At 39.3% G+C, this 26007-nt stretch overlaps 6 protein-coding genes and 1 non-coding gene across 10 annotated transcripts; 3 read left to right on the forward strand and 4 right to left on the reverse strand.

Annotated features, from left to right (window-relative positions):
• Nucleotides 1–314: 314 nt before the first annotated feature.
• On the reverse strand, nucleotides 315–2590 carry LOC117634100 (protein AE7-like 1). The gene is made up of 5 exons (XM_034368021.1): nucleotides 2388–2590; nucleotides 2112–2217; nucleotides 1890–1989; nucleotides 1235–1280; nucleotides 315–763 (listed from the first exon to the last, which is right to left on the reverse strand). The coding sequence occupies exons 1-5, from the start codon at nucleotides 2497–2499 to the stop codon at nucleotides 663–665; spliced, it is 465 nt and encodes a 154-aa protein (XP_034223912.1). The 5' UTR covers nucleotides 2500–2590; the 3' UTR covers nucleotides 315–662.
• A 630-nt stretch (nucleotides 2591–3220) lies between these two features.
• Nucleotides 3221–3294, forward strand: TRNAI-UAU. Its single transcript has one exon. It is a non-coding gene; the product is annotated as a tRNA-Ile (tRNA).
• A 148-nt stretch (nucleotides 3295–3442) lies between these two features.
• Nucleotides 3443–8925, forward strand: LOC117634552 (vacuolar sorting protein 39). The gene is made up of 12 exons (XM_034368707.1): nucleotides 3443–3973; nucleotides 4077–4288; nucleotides 4376–4507; nucleotides 4612–4755; nucleotides 4862–4974; nucleotides 5076–5514; nucleotides 6045–6374; nucleotides 6564–6785; nucleotides 6997–7239; nucleotides 7364–7816; nucleotides 8100–8198; nucleotides 8487–8925. The coding sequence occupies exons 1-12, from the start codon at nucleotides 3538–3540 to the stop codon at nucleotides 8691–8693; spliced, it is 3030 nt and encodes a 1009-aa protein (XP_034224598.1). The 5' UTR covers nucleotides 3443–3537; the 3' UTR covers nucleotides 8694–8925.
• LOC117634556 (protein N-lysine methyltransferase METTL21A-like) lies at nucleotides 8870–9846 on the reverse strand. Its single transcript, XM_034368713.1, has one exon. It carries the CDS (start codon nucleotides 9774–9776, stop codon nucleotides 8970–8972), a length of 807 nt encoding a protein of 268 aa, XP_034224604.1. The 5' UTR covers nucleotides 9777–9846; the 3' UTR covers nucleotides 8870–8969.
• On the forward strand, nucleotides 9832–12009 carry LOC117634557 (AP-3 complex subunit sigma). The gene is made up of 7 exons (XM_034368714.1): nucleotides 9832–10133; nucleotides 10239–10281; nucleotides 10447–10508; nucleotides 10664–10760; nucleotides 11118–11188; nucleotides 11493–11584; nucleotides 11790–12009. The coding sequence occupies exons 1-7, from the start codon at nucleotides 10065–10067 to the stop codon at nucleotides 11854–11856; spliced, it is 501 nt and encodes a 166-aa protein (XP_034224605.1). The 5' UTR covers nucleotides 9832–10064; the 3' UTR covers nucleotides 11857–12009.
• A 72-nt stretch (nucleotides 12010–12081) lies between these two features.
• On the reverse strand, nucleotides 12082–17131 carry LOC117634553 (pyridine nucleotide-disulfide oxidoreductase domain-containing protein 2). 3 transcript variants are annotated; one of them, XM_034368710.1, is made up of 17 exons: nucleotides 16947–17131; nucleotides 16533–16815; nucleotides 16257–16418; nucleotides 15998–16183; nucleotides 15816–15873; nucleotides 15572–15622; nucleotides 15199–15281; nucleotides 14903–14990; nucleotides 14708–14749; nucleotides 14548–14622; nucleotides 14323–14391; nucleotides 13619–13734; nucleotides 13427–13539; nucleotides 13246–13325; nucleotides 13023–13143; nucleotides 12567–12633; nucleotides 12082–12429 (listed from the first exon to the last, which is right to left on the reverse strand). In XM_034368710.1, the coding sequence occupies exons 2-17, from the start codon at nucleotides 16793–16795 to the stop codon at nucleotides 12294–12296; spliced, it is 1710 nt and encodes a 569-aa protein (XP_034224601.1). In that variant the 5' UTR covers nucleotides 16796–16815; nucleotides 16947–17131; the 3' UTR covers nucleotides 12082–12293. The 3 variants fall into 3 exon arrangements, with proteins under 3 accessions (XP_034224601.1, XP_034224600.1, XP_034224599.1); XM_034368709.1 differs by having other exon boundaries at nucleotides 16533–16802; nucleotides 16947–16993; XM_034368708.1 differs by having other exon boundaries at nucleotides 16533–16805; nucleotides 16947–16993.
• A 65-nt stretch (nucleotides 17132–17196) lies between these two features.
• LOC117634554 (pyridine nucleotide-disulfide oxidoreductase domain-containing protein 2-like) lies at nucleotides 17197–21889 on the reverse strand. Of its 2 annotated transcripts, XM_034368711.1 has the most exons (16): nucleotides 21438–21889; nucleotides 21170–21331; nucleotides 20888–21070; nucleotides 20756–20813; nucleotides 20573–20623; nucleotides 20150–20232; nucleotides 19935–20022; nucleotides 19566–19607; nucleotides 19408–19482; nucleotides 19191–19259; nucleotides 18848–18963; nucleotides 18423–18535; nucleotides 18249–18328; nucleotides 18031–18151; nucleotides 17806–17872; nucleotides 17200–17720 (listed from the first exon to the last, which is right to left on the reverse strand). In XM_034368711.1, the coding sequence occupies exons 1-16, from the start codon at nucleotides 21692–21694 to the stop codon at nucleotides 17585–17587; spliced, it is 1701 nt and encodes a 566-aa protein (XP_034224602.1). In that variant the 5' UTR covers nucleotides 21695–21889; the 3' UTR covers nucleotides 17200–17584. The 2 variants fall into 2 exon arrangements, with proteins under 2 accessions (XP_034224603.1, XP_034224602.1); XM_034368712.1 differs by lacking the exon at nucleotides 19566–19607 and having other exon boundaries at nucleotides 17197–17720; nucleotides 21438–21836.
• Between the last annotated feature and the right edge of the window lie 4118 nt (nucleotides 21890–26007).

Here is a 26007-nt window from a genome sequence, read left to right on the forward strand (position 1 = left end):
TCAGCTAACCAATTCCAAGCACTTAGTTATACTTGTTCATAGCTGGTCGGGGTTAGCTATCCAATTTCTTGGTACCTAAAAATTCAATGCATACTCCCATTTTTATCAAGATGGTAAGAATTATGAAGTTCCTTAATTACTTTAGAGATGTTAAATAATTGCGATTAAGAAGTACGTTGATTTAAGGTGTCCAACACATAGACGACTATATGAAGTCTTTACCAAAACATAAGAAATAAGAGAAGACTATTTGAAGGGAAAAGAAAACAAAGCAAAACCTTTGACTGACGAAAGATTGAAACTCATGGGCGGCATCTCAGGCTTAATTTTATATTCATAAACTGATAAAATTTCTGATTATTTTATTTGACGGGTTGTCCACACCAAAAGATGGCGAGCCAACCAACCACATTAGACACTATAAGATAATCCAAACAGAGACTACACACACACTTTGCAACTTATGTTTTCCCTCCTATTTTACATGATAGCTTTTGCAGATGAACTTTACGTAGACATAACAAGGCCACTCACTGTAAAGCAACTTCACTTAATAGAGGCAAAAAGGCAGATTAACAATACAACAAAGCAATTTCTTATTGCATATGAACTACTAAAGTTTCTTCTGTACAGTGGGTTTTGAGCTGTGAAGTTTTACTTGGTCAGAGTTCATTGGAATACAGGCACTCGTCCACGAGTTGGCGAAGGTTGGGATTCTCCAGGGCAGCAGCCACTCTTTCTTTATCATTCAACTGCTTGTTAACTATAAAAATGAAAAGAGCCAACTTCACAATCTCAGTTCTCAGCCTTAATTTTGAGGAGAAACATGTCAACATACAATGATAAATGTTAGTTCTTGCACCGTGGAAATTCCCAAAATAAGATTGATGCTTTCTTGTAACTTGACACATCTCGAGGGACAAATCAACTAGCTTGGTAATATATATCAAAACTACTTAATGTGTCTGTCTATGTATTTCTCTTCCCTTATTTCAGAAAACTCATAACCCAGCATTAGCTTTTCTTGCCTAAAGATATTTGACCAAAGTAAGCGGATTGAATACCAATCTAATAACAATCGGTCCAACGACTCCAACAGTTCCCTAGGCACATAACAAGCCAGGACAGGATGACTAGGTTCTTAGATAGCATCCAACCCTTCGCAGAAGATGCTATCCGGGATGAAATTTCTTAAGTCATTACCTGATGCTAAAAAGGGGAAAAAAGAGATTACCTGATTCTTCATTTGCATGAGATCCTGGAGATACTTTAATGTCAACCTGTTAAAACGCATCATCAAGCATATGCATATGGTTAAACATTTTTCCAAAAACACAAAAAAGCATATGGTTATACACATAGCTAAACAACTATAATGTGACTCACTCAGATCAACCATATATCTTCTATTGATTTTTTGTTATCAGTCCTAAAGTGAGGCCGTTCTTTTGATAAATTATGTAATGAGAAGGGGATCAAAAGATGCTAAAAGGAACACTTGGGATAGTGTTAGCGTGAGGTACAGAGTTGAGCAACTCCAAAATAAGTTGGCAGTAACAGCTCACAAGGGAGGTTATTTGTAGTTGGAGTAATGCTAGAAGATCACATTTTCTAATCACATTATGCGCCAATTAACAAATGGTCAAGCATGCATCAACTATCACATTATCCAACTAGCAGCTAAGCGCGAACTATCCGACAGAAATAGAGAATGATGTGTCTCGTCTAGCATCAATGGACTAAAATGCATCAAACTTTGGTCCCTATTGCAAGTTGCAACTATGATCATTGTCAGCCTCATAACTGAAACAGATCGCACTGCAAACAGGACGCGTAAATTAATTGCTTGAAAGCTAAATACACCAATATTTCTAACATAGCAAACTGACCTTATAATGAGGAGGGAAACAGTGTTTTAGTTTAACTCTCAGGCAAAGACCTATCACTGTTGCCATACTGCAATGCTGAATAGTCGGCGTGAAAGTTATCCTAAAAAATGAATTTGACCAAAACAAAAAAGAAGAAGACAAAGATCAAAACTTTGGTAAATTCTTAAGAAACCCAAAATCAAAATTATCAGAGAAAGCTGACTGCAGCTCAGAAACACTCACAGAATACGACCGAGCTTGTCATCAACGGTGATCGATTCCTCTGAAAGCACGCTGAGCTGCTCTAAGGAATATGGGTGCTCTGGATCTCTAATATCCCTCACGAAATTTACAATTTCCAGTCAAAGATCGCAAATTTCAGCAAAGTTGACAAAACAAAGACCATCATTTAGCTTAATTGAACTAACTGTGTTGCAGATATCAATCAGAATACAAAATCCAAGTAAAAAAAAAAAATTCCAAAAAAGAAAAAAAGACAGCGAGAAATGGAAAGGATATCATAGATATCGAGAGGATCAACGGCATCGTCAGCATGGAGATCTTCAGTGCGAGCAACCCTTTCCCTTTTAGCGTGAACCACGGGGTTCGCATTGATCAGACCCAGCGTCATCTTCGCTCTCTGTACAGTCCAACTCTTTTTTCACTCACTTCTTTCACGAACCAGCTTTTACCAAGTCGAGACCTGAACGGGGTGACTGGTTCGTTATTTATCTTTGTCTGATTCGTTAACCTTTTTAATAAGCAATTAAAATAAGCCACGTAATGCAAAGAAGATAATTTTCACGAAGAAATGACAATAATGGCGACAAGCGCGTATACGGATTGTGAGCGGACAAGATGATTGATATATCATAGAATTCACTTATATCTTATCAAAAAAACAGAAAAAAGAAATCACTTATAAGAAATATCCGTCGTTGATATGTCACAAAATTCATGTATAAGAAATATCCAATCTTACAACATTAGTAGATTAATAATATCATGTCACGATGTCAGAAGCAGATCGAAATTTTTTGAAAATTTAGCTACGTAAATTTAGATCATATATGTTTGAATATTCATAGGTGAAGCTAGGTAGGTGCATCTCATAGTAATAAGCATTTACCTATGTACTATCTATTAATTTAATACAAGGGTTGGTTTAATAATGTTTAATGTTTAATAATTGATTTTTTTTGTTGGGTAAAAATTAAAGTAAGACGTTCTGGTCATTGGTTTTCACTGTCATCAGAAAACGAAACCAAACAAACTACTTGTGAAAAAGACAAAATCCAAATGTTGTTTTATTTTATGTTATATATGTTAACTGCACGAAAACTTAACATCACGGTCCCGTAGCTCAGTTGGTTAGAGCGTTGGTCTTATGAGCCGAAGGTCGCGGGTTCGAGCCCCGCCGGGACCACTTTTTTCCACTTCTATTATTAACAAATTTTTTTTTTTCATTTTACAGTCAAAATTTCTTTAATTTACTAAAAAAAAAAAATTTGTTTGTGATTTTGGTACCAAAAATTGAAATGCAGCGACAGAAATCGAAATTTTCCGGTAAAAATATAAACACAAAGCGACGCCGTATCCATCGGTAGATATAAACGTCTGCACTTGGCCACGAAGCTCCGATCAGTAGTTCTAAAGCGTCGACGACAACATGGTACACAGTGCCTACGATTCATTCGAGCTCATCAGCGACTGCCCTACGAAGATCGAAGCCATCGAATCGTACGGTCCGAAGCTCCTCCTCGGCTGCTCTGATGGATCTCTCAAAATCTACGCTCCGGACTCCTCCAGTTCCGGCCGTTCTCCGCCGTCCGATTACCACGCGCACAAGCTGCATCAGGAACCGTACGCACTGGAGAGAAACTTGTCCGGTTTTTCGAAGAAGCCTTTGGTCTCCATGGAGGTCCTGGAATCAAGGGAGCTCCTTCTATCGCTGTCTGAGTCAATAGCGTTTCATGGCCTCCCGAACTTGGGCACCATCGCGGTGATCACAAAGGCGAAGGGCGCCAATGTCTACTCCTGGGATGACCGCAGAGGCTTCTTGTGCTTCGCGAGGCAGAAGCGGGTCTGCATTTTCAGACATGACGGTAATTGACATGAATTCCATTTCTCATAATTTGTCAATTTCGGTTGAAAATGCTCAATTTTTTTGTTTTGTTTTGAAATGAATGCGAAATTGAATTGTTTTAGGAGGACGAGGGTTTGTGGAAGTGAAAGAGTTTGGGGTTCCAGACGTGGTGAAGTCGATGTCGTGGTGCGGTGAAAATATATGTATAGGGATTAGAAGAGAATACATGATACTGAATTCTACTAATGGTGCATTGTCTGAGGTGTTTCCTTCGGGGAGATTGGCACCGCCATTGGTGGTCTCTCTTCCTTCTGGGGAGCTTCTTCTTGGAAAGGTAATTGCTTTTTCTGTGTCTGCCATTTGGTTTGTGTTTTAAGGACTAAAAGCATTACGATTAGTGATTAGAGTTCTTATGTTTTAGGATAACATTGGGGTTTTTGTGGACCAAAATGGGAAGCTTCTTCAAGAAGGCAGGGTTTGTTGGTCAGAGGCTCCTAATGTTGTTGTTATTCAGAAGCCATATGCAATAGCTCTCTTACCGAGATATGTTGAGGTAGGCTGTGCCTCATACTCTAAAGAAGATTACTTGTTTCGTCTTTTCTACTTTTGCTAGACAGTGAAAAGTTTTACCTTTCCTTTGCCAATTATGTTTTGCAGGTTCGATCACTTCGAGCTCCATACCCATTGATACAGACTGTAGTTCTTCGGAATGCTCGTCGTATTCTCCAGAGCAACAATTCTGTAATTGTTGCATTAGAGAATGCTGTTTATGGTCTCTTCCCTGTTCCTCTTGGTGCTCAGGTATTCTTGATGCTCTTGCTATGCTCATGGTGGCTGACCACAGCTTTTATTGTGGGCGTACCATCTTCTTTTGAGAGTGAGTAAGAATTGTGCATTTGCGTTGCAGATTGTGCAATTAACAGCATCTGGCGATTTTGAGGAAGCGTTGGCATTGTGCAAGCTGCTTCCGCCAGAAGAAGCAAGTCTTAGAGCTGCAAAGGAGGGGTCAATTCACATGAGGTGAATATTTCTGCTTTTGTTTTTCATTTCATTTATGTGAATCATGCTTGTTCCATGCCTTTTTATTAAGTGGTAAATGAGTTTGTGTTATTGTGTTACAGATATGCTCATCATCTTTTTGATAATGGGGCCTATGAGGACGCCATGGAGCATTTTTTTGCATCTCAAGTAGATATAACCTATGTACTTTCTTTGTATCCATCTATTGTTCTTCCTAAGACAACTATGGTTTTGGAGCCAGAGAAGCTGATGGATATTTCTGGGGATTCCTCATATCTCTCAAGAGGTTCATCTGGTATATCAGATGATATGGAACCCTCTACCCCTTTGCATCTACTGGAATCTGAAGAGAGTGCAGCATTAGAGTCCAAGAAAATGAGCCATAACACTCTCATGGCTCTGATAAAGTTCTTACAGAAAAAAAGATATGGCATAATTGAAAAGGCTACTGCTGAGGGGACAGATGAGGTTGTTTTAGATGCAGTAGGAAACAACTTTGCATCCTTTGAGTCTAATAATAGGTTTAAGAAATCGAACAAGGTAAACTACTTATGTTTATTTTGTGTGCGATTTCCATATTTCGTATGTGATCTGATATTGATACACAAGTTTTCATATGGGTCCTGAACATGGCAATCATGATCTTGTGTCAAACCAAATGCAGTGTGCTAGATATTCTTGGTCAAAACTCAGATGTTGTGACTTTTGTGGTAGCAACAAAGAAAGAGTTCTATTTGTACCAAAATGTCCTTATAGCTTTTAATATTAAAACAGATAGAGTAGGCTGTGGTTACTTCACTTATAATTAAAGTTATATTCGTATAGCATAAACACATGGTTGCCAAAATGAATGACCATGCTTTGTTTATTATTTTAACCTTTTTGCTTTAAAATACTTAACTCAAATTCAACAACTCCAATATGTATGACCTTGTGTCTCTGTGTGTGTGCGTATGCCCATTCTGAATCTTCAGATTCTGCACAACTTGATACCTCTTTGTATGTTGATATATTCATGATTCTTTATGTCAATTGTGACATCAACAAACTGACAGCATTTTGGTTCCTAGGGGCGGGGCAGCATCCCAGTTACCTCTGGTGCTAGGGAGATGGCTGCGATACTGGATACAGCACTACCCCAAGCTCTACTTCTTACTGGACAGGCTTCAGCGGCTTTAGAATTACTGAAAGGTCCTAACTACTGTGATGTAAAAATATGCGAGGAGATTCTCCAGAAAAACAATCACCACGCTGCCTTGTTAGAACTCTACAGGTGCAATTCAATGCACCATGAAGCTCTAAAACTTTTGCATCAATTAGTAGAAGACCCAAAATCTAACCAAGTGCAAACTGAATTGATCCAGAAGTTAAAGCCTGAGTCAATTGTTGAATATCTCAAGGTAGTTTTCTCATTTTGTTTGATGACTTGGATCTTCAATATGCTAGTCGTGTTGTTGGAATTTAAGTATCTTAGTGATATGAAACCTTTAAACTGTGTCAATCTTTGACATTTGGCGTCTAGAACTTGATTATTTGGAACCAGTATATGTGTAACATACCTAGGTATATTTGATCGTTTTCTTGTGCAGCCTCTCTGTGGGACTGATCCCATGCTTGTCCTGGAGTATTCAATGCTTGTTCTGGAAAGTTGTCCAACACAGACAATTGAGCTCTTTTTGAATGGAAATATTCCAGCAGACCTGGTGAACTCTTATTTGAAGCAGCATGCTCCCAACATGCAGGCCACATACTTGGAGCTTATGCTTGCAATGGATGAAAATGGGATCTCTGGAAATCTGCAAAATGAAATGGTAAGGATGTATTGCATTGTTCACAAATTATTAGTTGGCATTTAAGAGCCATTCGGAGTTGCCTGGAAGCTAATCAGGTTGATTTGGAAGAACAGATATGTGCTGCCAATTTCAGCTATCCTGTAGGAGTTTCTATAAACTTAGGTTATAGAAGTAGTGTTTCTGTATTTACTAATCAAAACTGCATTCTAATTGATTTAGTGCATGGCAGGTACATATCTATCTATCAGAAGTTCTTGATTGGCATGCTGATTTAAGTGCTCAGCAGAAATGGGATGAGCAAACTTACTCCTCAACGAGAAAAAAATTATTGTCTGCTTTAGAGAGTATTTCAGGATATAACCCAGAGGCTTTGTTGAGACGTCTTCCAACAGATGCTTTATATGAAGAGCGTGCAATTTTGTTGGGAAAAATGAACCAACATGAGCTTGCCTTATCTCTATATGTTCATAAGGTATTTTCTATATCTTCACATCCTATAACAAATATATATGCTTTTTGAATTCTTGCTTTTCTTTATTATCTATTATTTTTCTTATGAATCCTGTTTGAATAGATTAAGTTCTTTGCTTTTGTAGCTTCATGTTCCTGAGCTGGCACTGTCCTATTGTGATCGAGTGTATGAGTCATTGGTTCATCAGCAATCTTCAAGATCTTCTGGCAATATATACCTCACTCTATTGCAAATTTATCTTAATCCGAGGAGAACAACCAAGAACTTTGAGAAGCGAATTACAAATTTAGTATCACCTCAGAATATCGGTACACCAAAGGTTGGTTCTGCAAGTACAGTTAAAAGTAAAGGAGGTCGTGGAAATAAGAAAATTGCTGCAATAGAGGTGGCAGATGAAATAAGAGTCGGTCAAAGTAGCACTGACAGTAGCAGGAGTGATGGAGATGCAGACGAATCTAGTGAGGAAGGAGGTTCAACAATCATGCTTGATGAGGTCCTGGATTTGTTAAGCCGAAAGTGGGACAGAATAAATGGAGCTCAGGCCCTCAAACTTTTGCCAAGGGAAACTAAGCTACAGGTATTGATCATATTGATTAAGGACTTGTGACCTTAAGAAACTAGTTAAATAAGCTAAATTCATATCAAATAACCAGAGAAGGCAATGTATCTGATAGATTATCTGGTCATGAGTGTCATTCTTCCGTATGATTTTATCTACCACAACATAATGCATTTGCAAAGCGTTTTAAATATTATATCAAAGCATTGGTGTTGATATGTTTCTTAAATCCGCTTTGTTCACGCAAGGTTTTACCCTGTTTTCCGTGCTGAAGTCATGTGTTATTATCATTTATCTGCAGAATTTGCTTCCATTTATGGGACCGCTGTTGAGAAAATCCAGTGAAGCATACAGGAACCTTTCAGTGATCAAGAGTTTGAGACAAAGTGAGAACCTACAGGTATGCATATATCGTGCTCTCAGATGCTTAGTTCGGTAATGAGTAGGTAGCTTAGGGACATGATCCACTTGCAGTTTATACTGAATGCTTAGTTCTGTGTTCTAATTTAGTCTGCTTTTTCACTTGGTGCATGTGCTTGCGTTCCTTTGTGACCTTTTTTTTTTTTTGCTTGTTTCAAATGTTTCTGTTGTGGTTGAGACTCCTCACCCAGTTATTCATGTTAATAATTTTAAAACGTAGACCACTACTTGATTGAATTTCTTCTAAACCAATGATCATCCGAAACAGGTTAAGGATGAACTCTATGAACAAAGGAAAGGGGTGGTGAAGATCACCAGTGATAGCATGTGCTCCCTTTGCAGGAAGAAAATAGGAACAAGTGTCTTTGCAGTGTATCCGAACGGAAAAACAATAGTACATTTTGTCTGCTTCAGAGACTCACAAAGCATGAAAACTGTGGGCAGAGGATCGCCTTCGCCGCTAAGGAAGCTATGAAGACGAAGCAATTCGTGCATAAATCCAAGTATTCTGGGTGCTGCTACTTTTGCTCAAGTGACTGTAGAAATACTGGTGTGACATTCGGCCAGAGGCTCATTGTAAATTGGTGTGAGAGTGAGGTTGCGGGTTTTCTTTGTTGGTTATATAGCTTTTGTTTTGTCAAGATTGTAAAATGTAAAAATTGTCTTGATTTTAAGTTATAAATTAAAAGTGCATTGAATTTGTGGTATCAAAGAACAAAAACCCAAGAAGACATCAGATCTATTTTGATTGTTAGGCAATGGCATTGGCATTGGCATTGTTTGCTTTCAACAATTTCTTACTTGACTTTTTCCCTGCAAAACGGTAAACAGTAACTCCAACCCTGGAGCCATGGCACGGTGGGTCCACGTGCAAAACCTCAACCTCAAAAAGCTTCCTTGCCTTCTTGAAGAAAGCCGAGTCCTTCTTCCACCTCCTCAAGTGGGCCATCACAAACACCCTTCCCTCCTCCTCCGCCTCCTCCCCACCCGTTATCAACAAACGCAGCGTTTTAAGCAAGGGGTCGTACAGGTGATCGTGGTACACTACATCCGAGGCTACGATAAGATCAAACTCCCGCCCAATCACCTCCACGTCCTCGGCCTCTCCCCATCTCAGTGCCGCCACGTGGACGACCCCGCCGTTCGCGGCCAAAACGGCGGCATTCGCTTTTACGTTAAACGAAAGGTTAGGAATGACGTGCGGGAGGTCGGTGACCGTGACGCTAACTCCGAGCGTGACAGCGGCTGCGATTCCGACTAGGCCGGTTCCGGAGCCGAGCTCGAGGATTTTGAGCGGGGGGCGACGCGAGCCCAAGGCCGTGAGAGTGGGGCCCAGCGGGCCGGTGCTAGGGTTACGGCGGTGGTCGTCGAGGAGAGTGAGGAACGTGGTGGCGGCTGGCCAGAGCTGGAAGGAGAGACCTTGAGACGGAAGCTGCCGGATGAAGACGGTTGAGTTGATGGAGTGGAGGCAATGTTCAGTCGGTGGAAGGAGAATGGCGGCGGTGACAGGGCTTAGAGTTGCATCGTCTTCAGAACCGTCGCCTTGTTGAGCGGCCATTGTTAGATGCTCTGATGCGCCGACGAGGATTTTGGTTGCGTTTGACTTCAGTTCAATTCAATTAGGGCTTGTTTCGCGCACTATTTATGATATTTATTTAATTTTTGTACCGCCAACTTGAGTGGATTGCTATGTGGCCCCCACATGGTACAGCGGGATATTGCCTCTTTAGCAAATTTACCAAAAGGCCCCTTCCCCCTCCTGGCAGTGAAGTCTGTGTGTGATCTCATCTGTGTTTTCTGATCTGATTGACTGAAAAAACCCCAAAAAAAAAAAAAAACGGAAGAGATGATTCGGGCGGTGATGGTGATAAACACGCAGGGAAAGCCTCGGCTTGCCAAGTTCTACGAATTTCAGGTCGGCTCCTTCTCTTTTCAGTTTTATTATTTCTGTGCGTCTTTATTATTATTATTATTTTACGATTATGTATAAAATTGCTGACTTTCCAGTTTTTGAGGTCAGCCTGTGGAGAAGCAACAGGAGCTTATACGCAGCGTCTATGGAGGTTCTCTCTCTCTCTCTACTGTAATTAACTTTTTATATTTTTCCTGCAATTTTTAATTTTAATTTTTTTACGATTATCATAGCTTCACACTGAATTTGTTGGGTGGTTTTCTGTTCACCACTCTACTTCAAATTAGGGTTTCATGTTTGATTTTCTTTTATCTAGTGTTATCCAGCAGAGCTGAGAATGTGAGCAATTTCGTGGATGCTGAGTCTATTTTCGGCCCGGTATTTTAGCTAATTTTTCCCTCAAATTCTCAAATTCTCCATGTTTATTATGTTTCTGTATGATCTGAATTGGAAAAGAAAAAATAAACAGTCCTGTTCTATTCGGCACGATTATAGGCTGTTCTTCTATATGAACCATTTCCTTTCTGGTGCAGGATACTCGCCTTGTGTACAAGCACTTTGCAACTTTGTACTTTGTTTTTGTATTTGATAGCTCTGAAAACGAGCTTGCCATGCTCGACCTCATACAAGGTACATAGCATAACCGGATTATATGTAGCTGGCACTGAATGCAAATGTTCAAATTTACAACATGCAGCACCTTTGACAAGTAGAGCATTCACAAATTGGTTGCTTGCAAATTTGCAAATTTAACTTCAAATTAGTAGAATTGGGAAAGCTTTTTATGGTTGGAATTTCGATGAATTTTAAAGGGATGCTTATTGGGAATTTAAAATGCCATAAGTGAAATTTAGGGTGAAAATTTTCTTGCAAACAAGCTGAATATGAGAGTGATTAGCTTATTTCTTAGTGTTAATGCTTGTGCTTAATTATATTAAGTTTTGCTTTGATGGGATGATTTGCTTACTTCAATTCTCATTCCTACAGTTTTTGTGGAAACCCTGGACAAATGCTTCAAAAATGTGTGCGAGCTTGATGTCGTGCTCAATTACAGCAAGGTTGTACATTCCCCCCATTTGCATAATGCCTGACAAATGTGAAATTCCTAAAAATAATAAACAGTATTAGCTTTCATCACGAACTTAATAAACATTATTTGGCGTTGTTCTGTGATTGGACTATGTTGCATACAAAGGTGGGTATTTAGTTTTTTTAGGAGATGTAGGTGAGAAAAATGCTCATGGTGTATCTTATGTTTCAAAGCATTGCTTGTTGGATTCGTGAAACCATTTCCGTTGCATGTTTAGACTTCCATTGAACTATGCTTCATTTAGGGTTTTTTTTTCTCTTCTTGTTTTTCAGATGCATACAGTATTGGATGAGATCATTTTTGGAGGGCAAGTGCTGGAAACAAGTTCAACTGAAGTTATGAAAGCCGTTGAAGAAATCTCAAAGTACTCTCTCCCAACTCCTCTCACCTTCTTCCCTCTCCTTGTGTCTGAGTAATCTTTTTTTTTTTTTTTTTTGGGGGGGGTGGGACATGATGTCTGCTTGCTTATTATTGCCATTCATTCGAGTACTTAACACATGGCGTTCACTGCTTGCTTATTATTGCCATTCATTCGAGTACTTAACACATGGCGTTCACTTTTAATGCAGGTTAGAAACAGCCTCAAATGCCATCTCACTGGTCCCAAAATCTGTTTCTGCCTGGCGGAACCGATAGTATGCAGTTTTGAGTGATTTGTTATCAGAACCTCCAAGTTTCTCTGATAGGAGTTTGTGAAGATTTTGGATGCTTAATGGAAGGCAATTTTAATAGAGAATTTCCATAATTTTAATGAAAATTGTGACAGAGCATACATTCCCCTCCTCAAAACCCCTCGCCATCCTTGTAAATCATCAAGCAATTGACCCTGAGACACCTTTTGTATTGTCCAAGGAGGCCAAATTGGTAAATAATCTTGAGAGTATTATTTTATTTTTTTCGCTTGTATATTCTGAATTTCTGAATGAAAGAAAAAAAACCCAAAAAAGATAACACAAGATACAAGATAAGGAAAAAAGTGGTTGTGCGCCCGTAAATTTCAGCCCACACCCAACGGCAAATGAAAGTAGAACCGTCAGATTAACATCGATGGTAAGTTGGTAACATTCTGAAAATCATTTCAAGGGCTTGTTAACATCTTCAAGAGCCACACGCGCAGCATTACGCCCGGGTGCACCCATCACACCACCTCCCGGGTGGGTACCGCTGCCACACAAATACAGCCCGTACAATGGTGTTCTGTAATTTGACCTGTATATGCACCCCAAAACAACATAAACATAATGTAGATTTTGGTAGCGCCACACACTCACGCAAGTAAACATAAGGCATAGCTATAACAGAAAGTTTATGTCCCACGCAAAATCAGATGTGTCAGTAAAATTTACCATCCTTTAACGGGTCGCATGAGAAAGAGCGAATCCAATCCCATAGCACCATGGAAGATATTCCCTCCTGTCAAAAATAATTTAAGAATCAGGAGGCTGGGAGATTTAGATGTTGCAGTCAAGTTTGATGTACTTTTAAGTTTTTACACTTGCTAAATTTTGAGTTGGGTGAACTATGTGCTCCTTAAACATTTATGCCATTCATAATGCACTATGCCGGCCTCTGTGTTTCCATGGGCATATTGTGCTGTCATATCAGTTTCGGTTTGTAAATTAAAATATTACAAAATTTAGTACAACCAGTTATCAAGTTCAAGCTTGTTTGACAAACTTCCTATCTCCGTGTATTGTGATGATGATCAATGGCTGGTATTTCTGCCAGTATCCTTGTATCATTTACTGTAAACTTAAATAACCAGAACATGCTGCCTACATTTGTGCAGAGGTTTGAAGTACCTGTTAAACCAATTTCCCTCTCAAGGTCTGGTGGAGTCAACATGTCATAACCAATTATTGATGAACTGAACCCCGGGGCATACTCATCAATCAAGGTAAAACATTTTTGTGCGAATGATTCCTGCAAAGGATGCCATGCCATTTTCAAAGGATTAGTCAGAGAAAAGAAGTGAGAATGCACACCATGTGGAATGAAATATATGACGTACGTAGGGAAACTCACTCTGTAAACAGGATCTCCCCAGTGACCATCTGACGGACTATATGGTGTGTACTGAATAAACAAGTTGATCACATGCTTACCTAAAACGAATTTGATTATATCGATATGGGCAGATAAAATTATGTATCAAGAGGAATGAAATATATGACGCATTCTTTAAGGCAATGTAATTTTTAAGTACCAGGTGGAGATATGGTATTGTCCAGTACAGAAGGTATTGTCATCTCAATAACTGGTCTTTGAGACGGTAATCCATTGACAGCATCTTGACAGGCAGAGTGAATCTCCTCCATACTTTAAGAGTAACAGAAAAGATAACAGAAAGCACAGCATGTGGAACCATGTAAATGATAATGCTGAGATAAGAGCATACCTCTCAGAACCAATATGAATGGTCCCCACATGCTGAGGACCTGCATCAGGATGACTTAACTTGCAACATTTGAACTGAGGCAATTTATCAACTGCTAAATTTATTTTTGTCGTTCCCTACAGACAAAGAAGGTAAGCAATCTCTCAATTAGCATGAAAGAAGTCTCTGTCCTCTCATTTGTGATAGTCAGATGACTAGAACTCATAGGCCATAGTCACACTTGCAGTACAATAGTCAAATCAATCTTTACAACTTTGTATGAATTTTAATTCTAAATCTCAAATCACAACTGATGAGCACACAATTTTGATCGCATGCTTCCTTGTTTTAAATTAACATTTTCATCAGGATGATATAAATCCAAAAATTTAATTTTGGTCACAAATAGTAATGAAAGGGATAGAAGTTAGAACCAATACCGACCATTCCTAAGAGATTGTGTATGGAACATTGGTCAACCGAACAAAATTGAAAAATCAGATGAAGACAATAGATTGTCTCACACCTTCTCGGATTGTAATAAATCACATTTGTTATCCATTTAATCCAATCTTCTAATCATTAGTGTATCAAGTAACATTTTAGCATATGGCGTATGTTCTTACATTGCATGATAGTAAATATTTAATATTGTCAAATAAAGGCACTAAAGTAAAGATTATAGATTGCATAAACATGAGAGGAAAGTAATAGAGGAAACTTACAGAGCTGTAATCAGAGTACTTAATTGCATTAATGAAATCATCAGGAAGAACATTATCCGGCACCAACTCCTGCGTCAGATAATAGAAACCTATAATCAAGATTAAAATCCATTTAAATAGCTAGTCTAAAGGTTTCACATAAATGTGAATCCCATCTATTTCGTAAAATATAATTTGTCTCAGTAAATTTAAAGTAAATTTAAATTATATAAGCAAGGGAAGAACCTTGAATGTTTTATAAGGGGTTGCATTTGATAAAACCATTGAAGTGTGCACTTGTAAACCATCAGCCAGCAAAACCTAGAATAAGACATGTCCACAATGTCCATTCAGTTAGATTTAAGTTTCAAAACTGCCTCATTTAGGAAAGCAAGAAGAAACTAACCCCGTTGACCGTGCCAGAGTCATTAATCAACAATTGTTGCACCTAAACAACAAAACTGAAATATTAAAGGTAGCAATAGATCATTGCATAATGTACAAAGGCAAACAGACAAACAATGTAAAAAGAAGCGAATGAAGAAAAAAGTTTGAGAACTGGAGCATCAACTAATCCTAGCTCTCTTCTGTACTAAAATACCTCTGCACATGTTACAATATGAGCTCCAGCTTCCTTAGCGGCATTACCGATAGCCAAGGATACTGAACCCATCCCACCTTCAACATACCTATAAGGAAAATTGGTTTTCAATACTAAGAGAAAGCATAAATTGGGATGAATCAAAATTGTGTAAAATGAAAATTCCAAGCTAAAGGTATTAAAATATGAACGTTGGCATGAAAAGAACAATCCAATGCATTTATCCAAGTCTAATGAAAAACTAATATTGAAAAATAGTAGGGAGAGATATATCAAGCACGCAAAAGATAACTTACGACCAAATTCCACGCTCACCATCAGTTTCTCCCATCACATGATGTAGCAGGACATATCCACTCCCCGGTGTATGGACACTTCTCTACATAAGAAAATAGAGGCGTCAAAATGATTAACAATGTGGATGATATAGTAGAAAATGTATATTGTATAATCAATCTATTATGAACCCTGAAATGAAATGATTTCCCACAATATCATTGTCCTCTCAAGAAAAGTTATAAGGCACAGATGCATAGTACTTCTTAAGTAGAGTGTGTGTGCTATTGATGAGAAAGAAAATAGAAAACACAATGTCCACTATGTATGCCATCTGGAGGTGTTTAAATATTTGAAGAAATGCATCTCCACACCATTCATGAGAACTCTTACCGTGGTTCCTATTACAGCATCTGTTGCAAGGGTTGCCTTCAGAACATCTGACTGTAAAAGGCAGAGTCAACAACAGAGAAGCTAATAAACTAGTATGCATAAAACTGCACAAGATTTGAACTGATCACCATTGAAAACGATTATGCAGAATTTTATATATATATATATATATATATATATATAAAATTCCCATTTTAATTAAAATCTTGTTGTCAGTGATCCTAGATAGAGAGGACTTGATCACCTCAAACCAGTTGTTCAAAACCTTTGAAGCCGGAGATAATAAAAGGTCCATAAAATCCCTGCCAAAGCCAATAATTACGTAATCATAAACCTAAAATCTGTATCAGGAAACTAATTAGCCGTACCATAACCATAGCAAGCATGCTGTTTGTAGCTGACATTTTTAGGAAAATGAATTCTTACACCATATCTTTTTGGCCTAAGGTGGCAGCCTGTCTCAGACACCGAGCCCAAAACATTGAATTGTGCATCTTATTCTTGATGCGGTCACCAACACTACAAGATGACTCACATTGCAAAGATTCAGGAGGAGCCGAATCCAACAAGGGGTCCATAAATTCACAAAACTTCTCCAGCTGATTCTCATATCTGTAAAATTAACTATTCAAACCCAAACAGACATGGAATACTGAATACGAAATACGGATAGAATAAGGATAACCTTGGATAAGCATCGGCGTCTTGTTTGGAGAACTTGGAAATCTCAGAGTGGTTTAAGTCCTTGTTTGGCCCCAAAAGAAGATATTTTCCATCCAAACAAGGCGTGAACGACGAGGGGCTCCTCTTCAGCAACTTCATTCCATGCCGCGCCAGCTCTAGTTCTCTGTTAGAAGCATAACATAAGGCATTGTTGTTTGGTTGAAAATTAAATTATTCAAATTTGCATTTTATCAAGCAAATGCATAAATAAATGAAGAAATGTGTTTGTGTGTGTTACTTGATGATGGAGGGGCGGAGGAGGCTTTGGAGGTAGCTACACCGAGAGAATTTGAAGCCGGGAACGAGTTCTTCGGTCACGGCGGCGCCGCCGATCACGTGACGCCGTTCAAGGACGGCGACGGATAGGCCGCCACGTGCGAGGTACGCGGCAGCCGTGAGGCCGTTGTGGCCACCACCAATGACCAGAGCGTCCCATTTCTTGTCCTTCAACGAACTTGTAGCGCCCGCGCTGCTGCTGCTGCTAAAGCTCCTTCGCCACATTTCTTCTCTGCTGGTTTTTGCTGCTTACCAGTTAGTGTTGGTGCTTTGCTTAGTATGATTAATAATATTAATTATTATTATAATTAATAGTACAATGATAAGGCGATTTTGGTGGGGCCCTGTTAATTTTTGTTTTTTTTTTGGCAAGTACCTGTAATTGACGAACTTAGAGAGTTGACACATGGGAGACGGCAAGGGTCAAAGGTGACACGTGGATTTGAGGTGCAATTCCCTGCGCAACGACATTGTTTGGCTCCTTTATTTGGAAGAAGAATATCTCTTTACAAACAAATCCTAGTATGTATGACAATCAAATCCTAGTATGTATGACAATGCAAAAGTAACTCCGGAAAATTACAAAACGAAATGATTCTGCAAATATGTCAAATTGTGATTTATCTGTAAGACATGTAATGTTTTGCCACGATAAGTCTTAATCAATGATGTAGTGTGGACCTTATGCATTAACAGTCAAAAATCACTCACATACGCGTCAACGTTTGACAGTATGAGCAAATGCAATATCCAAGGAAAGCCTGTCATATTTTGATACAAACCTGATCAAGGATCACATGCCATATATGATATAACTGAGTCGGCTAATACATACAACTACAATGTGATGTTTAATTACATTTTTCTCAGGGATCATTTGCTACTGTATACATTTTACCCCCAAAAGAAAATTACTATATACACCGTCAGCAAAACAACAATAGTTGGACAAGTAAGGGTGGTGATTCTAGTGAAGGATAGGGATATAATAAAGGACAGACAGAAACAAGTCTCCTAATGAGATCGCTTCTGAACATCCTCAAGAACAATGTGTGCAGCATTACGCCCAGGAGCTCCCATCACACCGCCTCCTGGATGGGATCCACTCCCACACATATAGAGTCCTCTCACCGGTGTTCGATTGCCAGACCTGTATAAAAAAAAGAAAACACAATCTTTGCGTTAGGAAGAGTAGCAGATGGAAAATAACTATTTCTGAGTTGCTGTCAAATTACCATCCTTTAACAGGTCGCATCAGGAAAAGTGAATCTAGACCCATAGCACCATGAAAAACATTACCCCCTGTTGCAAATATTCTAAATCAGTACATTTAAACGTTCTGAACTGAAAAATATACTTATTCATGATTCTCGAATTCCCATGGTCTGCTTTAGTATGAATGCAAGATTTCAAGCCTCAGTAAGCATGGCATAGGAATCTGCATCTGTGCGGTGAAATACCTGTAAGACCAATTTCCCTTTCTAGATCAGGTGGTGCCAACATGTCATAGCCAATGACTGATGAACTGAACCCAGGGGCATATTCATCAATCAAGTTAAAACATCTGCGTGCATATAATTCCTGCAGAGACGGATATCAGCATATCTCAGGTAAATTGGACTAATGACGTGTGCAGCGTGCGTATATACATGCAACCCGAATGGTAATTGCAACTCACTCTGTATTTAGGATCTTCCCAGCTACCATCTGAGGGTTTGTAGGGTGTGTATTGTGTAAACAAGCTAACCACATGCTTACCTACAAGAGAAGGCAAAGGAAGACAAGTATAAAAATGAGTCTCACTGCTATGTGTAAATGGACAAAGGCGTAAGGAAGATTAGTTTCATCATACCAGGAGGAGATATAGTGTTATCCAATGAAGAAGGAATTGTCATTTCCATAACAGGTCTCCTTGATGGTAAGCCATTCCAAGCCTCCTGACAAGCTGTATCAATTTCCCCCATACTGTAATATTAACAAAGATGACATAATAAGGTGTACCACAAATGTCCACGGTTCAGCATGCTGATCACATTGGAACTATCCCTGGGCATGGTTTAAGTTTCAAATTTATACACTGATATACATAAATACAAAAACTTGTATAATTTGTAATAATTATCCGCACCTAGATTTTAGATTGCATTTTAGTGGTCTCTCAACCAAATGAGACCATGCTCTTCCATATGAGCTTAGTTTATCAACCAGGTTGCACTATGTAGAGACAACACATGGAATTTCCAAAATGAGAAGAATAAAAGCTACATACTATCATACCTCTCAGTACCAATGCGAATACTAGCTGTATGCTGAGGACCCACTTCTGGATTACTCGATTTGCAACATTGGAACTGAGGCAATCTATCAACAGCAACATTAATTTTTGTTGTTCCCTGATCAATTCAATGATAGCAAAACTCAACTCAACATGTCTTGAGTAAGCTGAAGATATAGAAACTAGTCCACGCATGGAAAGAGATAGAAGTCCCACCAGATAAATTTTTTCACTGGCATAAGAAACAGAGACTCGTCTACAAAGGTAACTTAAAACCAAAAGAAACATATGTACAATGCTAATCAATGTATCAAATATCCAAAGTTACCAACTAAGGGTTCTTACAGAGCTGTAGTCAGAGTTCTTTATAGCATGAAGAAAGTCGCTGGGAAGAAAATCTTGGGGCACCAGCTCCTGTGTCAGAAAAATCATAATGTTTAACTTTGAAAGGAAATACAGGACTCATTGGAGAGAAATTTGAAAGGTTTATGTGAGTCTGGCATTAGTATAAAAATAGCTGTTGATGCTCTTCCGTGTCATCGAATAAAAACATAATATTTACCATGAAAGTCTTGTAGGGAGTTGCATTTGATAAAACAACTGAAGAATGCACTTGTGTCCCATCAGCCAGGCATACCTAGATTATAAATATTTTATCAAAATCTGAATGAAATATTTACTTAGTTGAGAACATCTTGGAAATTCAGCAACTGAACTAACCCCATTCACTATGCCTGTGTCTCCAATCATCACTTGTGAAACCTAAACAGAGAAATAATATCATAAAAGTTGAAAGACAAAACCTTATAGAATGAAACAAATGGTTGTATACTAAAATGGAGGGGATGTAGAAACAGACTAAAATGTCTAACTTATTAGATACTAAATAGATATGAAAAGGTTAAACAAGAAGAACCTGGATGTCCTATAGTCTAACATTATTCCAGTATATAAACCTAAAGAAAAAGAAAACGAAAGATCTAGATGAAAATAATAAGACAACAAAACTTCATTTGGTGATTGCAGGAAACCTTAAAGGAAATCAACATTGCCACACTACTGAAAGCCATACTTCAAGAGCTCAAATACCTCTGCATTGGTGACAATATGAACCCCAGCTTCTTTCGCAGCATTACTTATGGCCAATGATACAGAACCCATCCCGCCTTCAACATGCCTACAAAGAATGCAGCTCATTTATTATCAAATAGATTCAACGAACATTATTGGAAGCATAAATACACATTATTCTGATATACAATTAACAGTTATCCTACTCATAACTTCACATGTGAGGTACTTACGACCAAATATTATGATCACCATCAACTTCACCCATGACATGATGTAGCAGAACGTATCCACTCCCAGAATTATGGATACTTACCTACAAAATGAAATAGAGAAAGTCACTTGATAATGCTAAAAACTAGCAGAGCATCATTAAAATTTTCATAATAGATCTGAACCACTAGTTTGGTTGCACTTCATGAAAGTAAAGGAGTGACAAATATGGTTACTCAAAAATTATAATAACAATTTGTTTTTACGAAGGTGAGGAAGGGGAGAGAAGAAGTTCCAATAACAATTCTGGTCTGTCCTCCAAGATACTTTATAACTTCCAACTCCACATTATCAAAGTAGGAAGTTTTGTTATTATTATCATACTCCATCATGCTTCCAAAGATAGTATCCTTCTATACATTATCAAAGTATAAAAGTCCTACCATACTTCCAACGATAGCTTCTACTGCAAGTGTTCCCTTGAGTATATCCGACTGCATTACATCATTGGGTTGTGAAAGTAAGATTCTTTGCTCAAATGACTAACATCTCTCTTTAAATCAAGATGCACTTGTGACAGTCGTATGGAATACATGAAAACCACAAATGAACAGCTCAAAGGCAACCTCAAACCGCTTATTCAGATACTTTGAAGTTGGGGACAACAAAAGATCCACAAATTCCCTGCCATTTTTAAAAGCATTAAAAGGAAGTGACTTGTTGGGAAATTCAATTGATAGTCAGATACTCATACTTACACCATATCTTTTTGGCCTAAAGACAGAACTTGTTGCAGACAACGAGCCCAAAAAGCTGATTTGTGCCACTTATTCCGGAGGCCATCATAGATAGAGGAATGTTCACAGGGGAAAGTTTCAGGGGTACGTGAATCCAAAACAAAATCCACAAATTTTTGGAACCTATGCAGCTGATTTTCGTAGCTATTAACCAAAACAATAGATTGATTTATGAGCTCTACAAATTTTTTTGAATGAAGCTAAACATAAATTGATCATATGACTGAATGAGGAAAAATTGACCTTGTATAAGCATCTGCGTCTCGTTTTGAGAACTTCGAAATTTCCAAGTGGTCTTGTTCCTGGTTGAGGCCCAAGAGCAGATAACGCCCATCAAGACATGGTGTGAACGATGAAGCCAAAGGCTTCAACAGCTTCAATCCATGTCTCGTCAATTCCAGTTCCCTTCACCAAATCAAATTAGTAACAAAATTGAACTAAATACCAAATCATAATATCAATGTTCAATTAATTCGTTGAATGCGGGACCCACGCAGGCCCCAGACCCTACCTGGCGATGGAGGGGCGGAAGAGGCCATAGAGGTAGCTGCAGCGAGTGAACTTGAAGCCGGGGATGATCTCCTCAGTGACGGCTGCGCCTCCGATGACGTGGCGGCGCTCGAGGACGGCGACGGAGAGGCCGGCTCGGGCCAGGTAAGCCGAGGAGACCAAGCCGTTGTGGCCGGCGCCGATGATCAGCGCATCCCATTTCTTGGCCGTGAGGTGGCGCTTGGCGGCGGTGGTGCTGAAGGCTCTTCGCCACAACATTGAGTCCAGATGATGCGCGTAGGGTTTGGGAGCTTCTTGTTGTGTGTTTCATGGAGGAAAACGTAGTTCCTTCAATGGGGGATGAGCTATGTTCTAACGAACATTTCAATTCTGCTGCTGCATGCAGTGGCCACTGGCCAGTGGGCGGTGAGACTTGGTTTTTCTTTTTTGTCGTTGGGGTGGGTGGGACCCGGCCACGTCGGACGCTGGAGATATATCTGTCATCTACGTTTCCCTCACGATTTGTCTGGTTCTGTCTGTAGCGTAGTTTTTTTTTTTTTTGGTCTGACTGTAGCGTAGTTAGTAAATTCAATAAAATTTTAACAAGATACAACTGAAAAATTCAGCCATTATATTAGATTTTAATATTTTAATATATATAATTTTTTTTAATAATATGTGAATTTTATTTGTATTATTTAAAATTTTATTTAAAAATACATGTATTAAATGTAAAAAATACATATATATGCTAGGTAACGTGTGTTATCTTCTTTTCTTTTCTTTTTTTAATGGGTTAACCGTCGATTTATCCCCTAAACTTGTACGCTACTTTCAATTTACATCCTCAATTTTTTTTCCCTAAGAAAATTGAGTACATGAACTAATTTTTATTGCCAATTTCCCCATATCGTCTAAATCTCAACATTTCATCCAATTTGCAGTTAAATATAAGGGCAACTTGGTCATTTTACATGTTAAAATAATATGAAATCTAAAGTAAATAAATTTAATAAATAGCGGAGCCCACCCATGTCTTCCCCTTGTTGTAATTAAACAAACAAATGAGAAAGATGGGTACAAAAGGGAGTCGACAACGGCAGAAGGGGAGGAAGGTCTGTTGGGGGAGGGGGATGGGTCTGGGGTGGATGGTGACTTGTCGTGGTGGTCATGGGGAATAGGGGAGAAGAAAATGGGTGGTTGCGGGTTGGGGTTATGTGTAATATCCCAGATCAAAAATTCATAATTAAGGAATATTTTATTTTGCGAAAAGACAATTTCGCCTTCGGAATATTTTATTAAGAAAAAGGTGACTTTTTGATCGGGGTGGAATTTGACAATTCCGCTTGTGCCATTGCGTAGAGCACGGTGAGACGAGTTCATAGACACGTAGTGGGCCCGAATCGGAGTTGTAACGAGAAAGTTATGGTCAAAAGAGTCTCAGTGGCATAACCGTAAATATTTTGAAGTTGGATCTATAAAAACCAGCCAGCTCTCTCCTCTCGCGCGAAACTGCCCGCCGCCTTCCAGAGCTTGCTGGTGCCGCCTCAGGGCACCACCGGCCACGGGACAGGTGGCGATGGAACCGCCATCGAGTCCCCTACCTTTCCCGACCCTTCCCCGCCGGCGGCACGGCCTGTGCTGGCCGAAAAATGCAGAAAATCGCCGGAATGTCATCGAAACTTCACAGCCGTCGATCTCCCTCCTCCGGCCACCATTTCCGTCGACCCAGGTATGGATCTTGAACCTCTCGAGCTGTTCTAGCTGCCTGTTCGGTCGGATTAGATCGATTTGTAGTGTAGCCATCGGATTTTTGAGATTGAAGTTTCAGCCAATTTTCGGCCTCCGTTTTCGGACACTTTTTGGGGTAGGTCCAAGAACAAAAGTGGCTCCAAATATGGTGTTTTACCTAGGGTAAGAGTTTGGAGCCTTGGTTTGAAGTTTTTCCGGCGAGCCGAAATCGCTTTAGACACCCATCGCTGTCGGCGCGTGCTGGAGCGCGTGGGTGAGGGTAGTGCAGTGGCACTGTGTCTTGTTGCGACCCTTATGTTGTCACGAACGCGTAGGATTTTGCGGATCTCAATTTGGATTCCGTTTGAGCCCCGAACGGATTTTCCATATTGTGCGATTTCCGGGTTCAATATTACTGAACCGTTGGATCGCGCTCAATTTCGGATATGTTGTTCCAAATAATTTTAGGATCGTGTATGATTCGACGGATTGTGAATCGGAGTCCTGGATACTCCGAAATCGAGAGCCCTGGGGCTAGGGTTTGGAAATTGTATGATTTCACCCTCGTGGTCAAACCGATCGTCAGTTTCAGACCAAACTTGCAGGATATGGTTCCTTAAACGTGAGGAACTTAAAGGAATTCTCAGATTGGTCATTGGAGGTCGTGGACCCCATGGGGTTCCGTCTCGACCAAGGTGGAAGTTTATCACTTAATGAAGTCTCGAGTCTTTTCAGACGATTGTAAATATCTGAAATGCCTAAATGGGCAGGAAAATAACTTTAAAGTTAGTGCACGCACTTTTAGAAGTCGGGGGTCAGGGTTTTACTTAAAAAGTTATACCGAGCAGTTTTATTAATTAAACATTCATGATGGTTTACCCAGGCACCCGGGACCAGACAGGCCCGCAGAAGAGACCGTCAGGAGGTCTAGCGAGCTCGGACCAGGAGTGAGTGGACTTTCTTTCATAAATGATTTTATATAAATGAGTTTATAAAATGAGTTTTTATAAATGAATTTATCTGAATAAATTTCATATTTGATCTTGAATAAGTTTTATGGAATGTTTTCCGAGTATGATTTATGCCGTAAAGTATTTTTATTCCTATGCTGCTTAGTTGAGCATGCTAAAAAGTGATAAAAAGCAGAGTTTGAGAATTTTACCAGAGGAAATAGCAGTTTAATTTCAGATCTACTGAAATGCAGTTATTTAGCAGACTTTTCTAAGATATTATATTTTTTCACCACCATGTACCCAGCTATGGTGATTACCCTCAGTTGGACCGATGTCTACGGACATCCAGTCTATTTTTTTCAGTTTTGTCAGTGCACTTGACATTGCCTCACGAGTTTCGGGGACGCTCGGACCGTGAGTGCCAGGATTTGCGGCTCGGCTGACTTGGTGTCCCGAGACCTGCCAGGATTTGCGGCTCGGCTGACTTTGTGTCCCCGAGACCTGCCAGGATTGCGGATCAGGCTGACTACGGTCCCCTGAATCCTGCTAGAGCGGCTCGAGTTGACTGTGTGTCACCGAGACCTGCCAGCGGATCAGGCTGACTATAGTCCCCTGTATCCTGCCAGGATTTGCGGCTCGGATAGACTGTGTGTCGCCGAGACCTGCCAGGGGAATTGACGGAATTACAGGGGTACATCCGAGTGGTAGTTTTGATTGATTGCAGTGCTTTGATTAAAGTGTTGAGTACATTGCTTTTTATGCAGGTTTGATTTCAGTACTTTCATGCAAATTTTGGATTTCAGTACTTTTATGCAAGGATTAATTACGGTGATTTTATGCAAGTTTTCTCGATATTGAACATGTTTTATATCTATCTATATATGTGTGAATGCTTTGCATTTAGCATATTTCAAGCGCACTTCACATATCCAGCTTTTATTACTATCATTTTACAGTGGGGGTTATTATGTTCGCAAAATTATTTTCTGGAATTCTATTTTTGTCCACTCACACTTTCAACGGTTTTGCGCCCCCAGGCTGTAGCGTGCATAAGACATCCACCACCGGGCTATCTTGACTTCTGTGCCTTCTGGTCCAAAAGTGTTGGTAAGTAAAATAATTAAGTGATCCGTAAACTATCAAAATTGCTCTGATATGTTGCCCTAGAGAGGGAATGGAACTTTTGACATGGTTATTGAAGTGCTGGCTGTTGGTTGTTTGGATAATTATGCTCGTTCTGACAGTGGAAATTTTGGGATTGAACGAAATATAGGGGAGACTCTGCCGAAATTTCGGTAGGAGTCAAGGTCAAAATTTTAAGAAAAAGGGCAAATAGGTCTTTTGTGCCGATATTTGCCAAGTGTCGGACACGCACAGGGTTCGACTCGAATTCCAAAGCGGAATTTGATTCAGGTCCTGTCATTATGGGTTCATTGGGGAGGTCTAGAGTGAAAGGTGGTGGTCATGGGGGAATGAGGAATGGAAGGAGAAGAAAACCAAATGGGGTGGTTGGGTCCCTAGAATTTTTTATTTAGATGGACTATTAGATGACATATGTTCTCTTTTTCTTTAATTTTTAAATAGTTTTTAATAATTTGACGGACTATTGGATGACATATTGTTGATTTAGATGGTAGGGGGAATTAACAATAACAATTAGTTTGTGTACTCAATTTTCCAAAAAAAACATTGAAGGTGCAAATTAAGAATAGCATACAAATTCAGAAAATAAATCGACAATAAACCCTTTTTCAATAATATTGCAATCTTTTTGGACATCAACTGATTTGTCAATATTTTATTTGAGTTAATATGAATAAATAAGGTTCATGCATGGCATACATAAACAAGACAAATGAACTATTACTTCTTCTTTTTTGACAATATTGAAGCTCATCTATTGTCTAT

This window comes from Prunus dulcis, chromosome 7, assembly GCF_902201215.1.
Source record: "Prunus dulcis chromosome 7, ALMONDv2, whole genome shotgun sequence".
Classification (NCBI taxonomy): Eukaryota; Viridiplantae; Streptophyta; class Magnoliopsida; order Rosales; family Rosaceae; genus Prunus; species Prunus dulcis.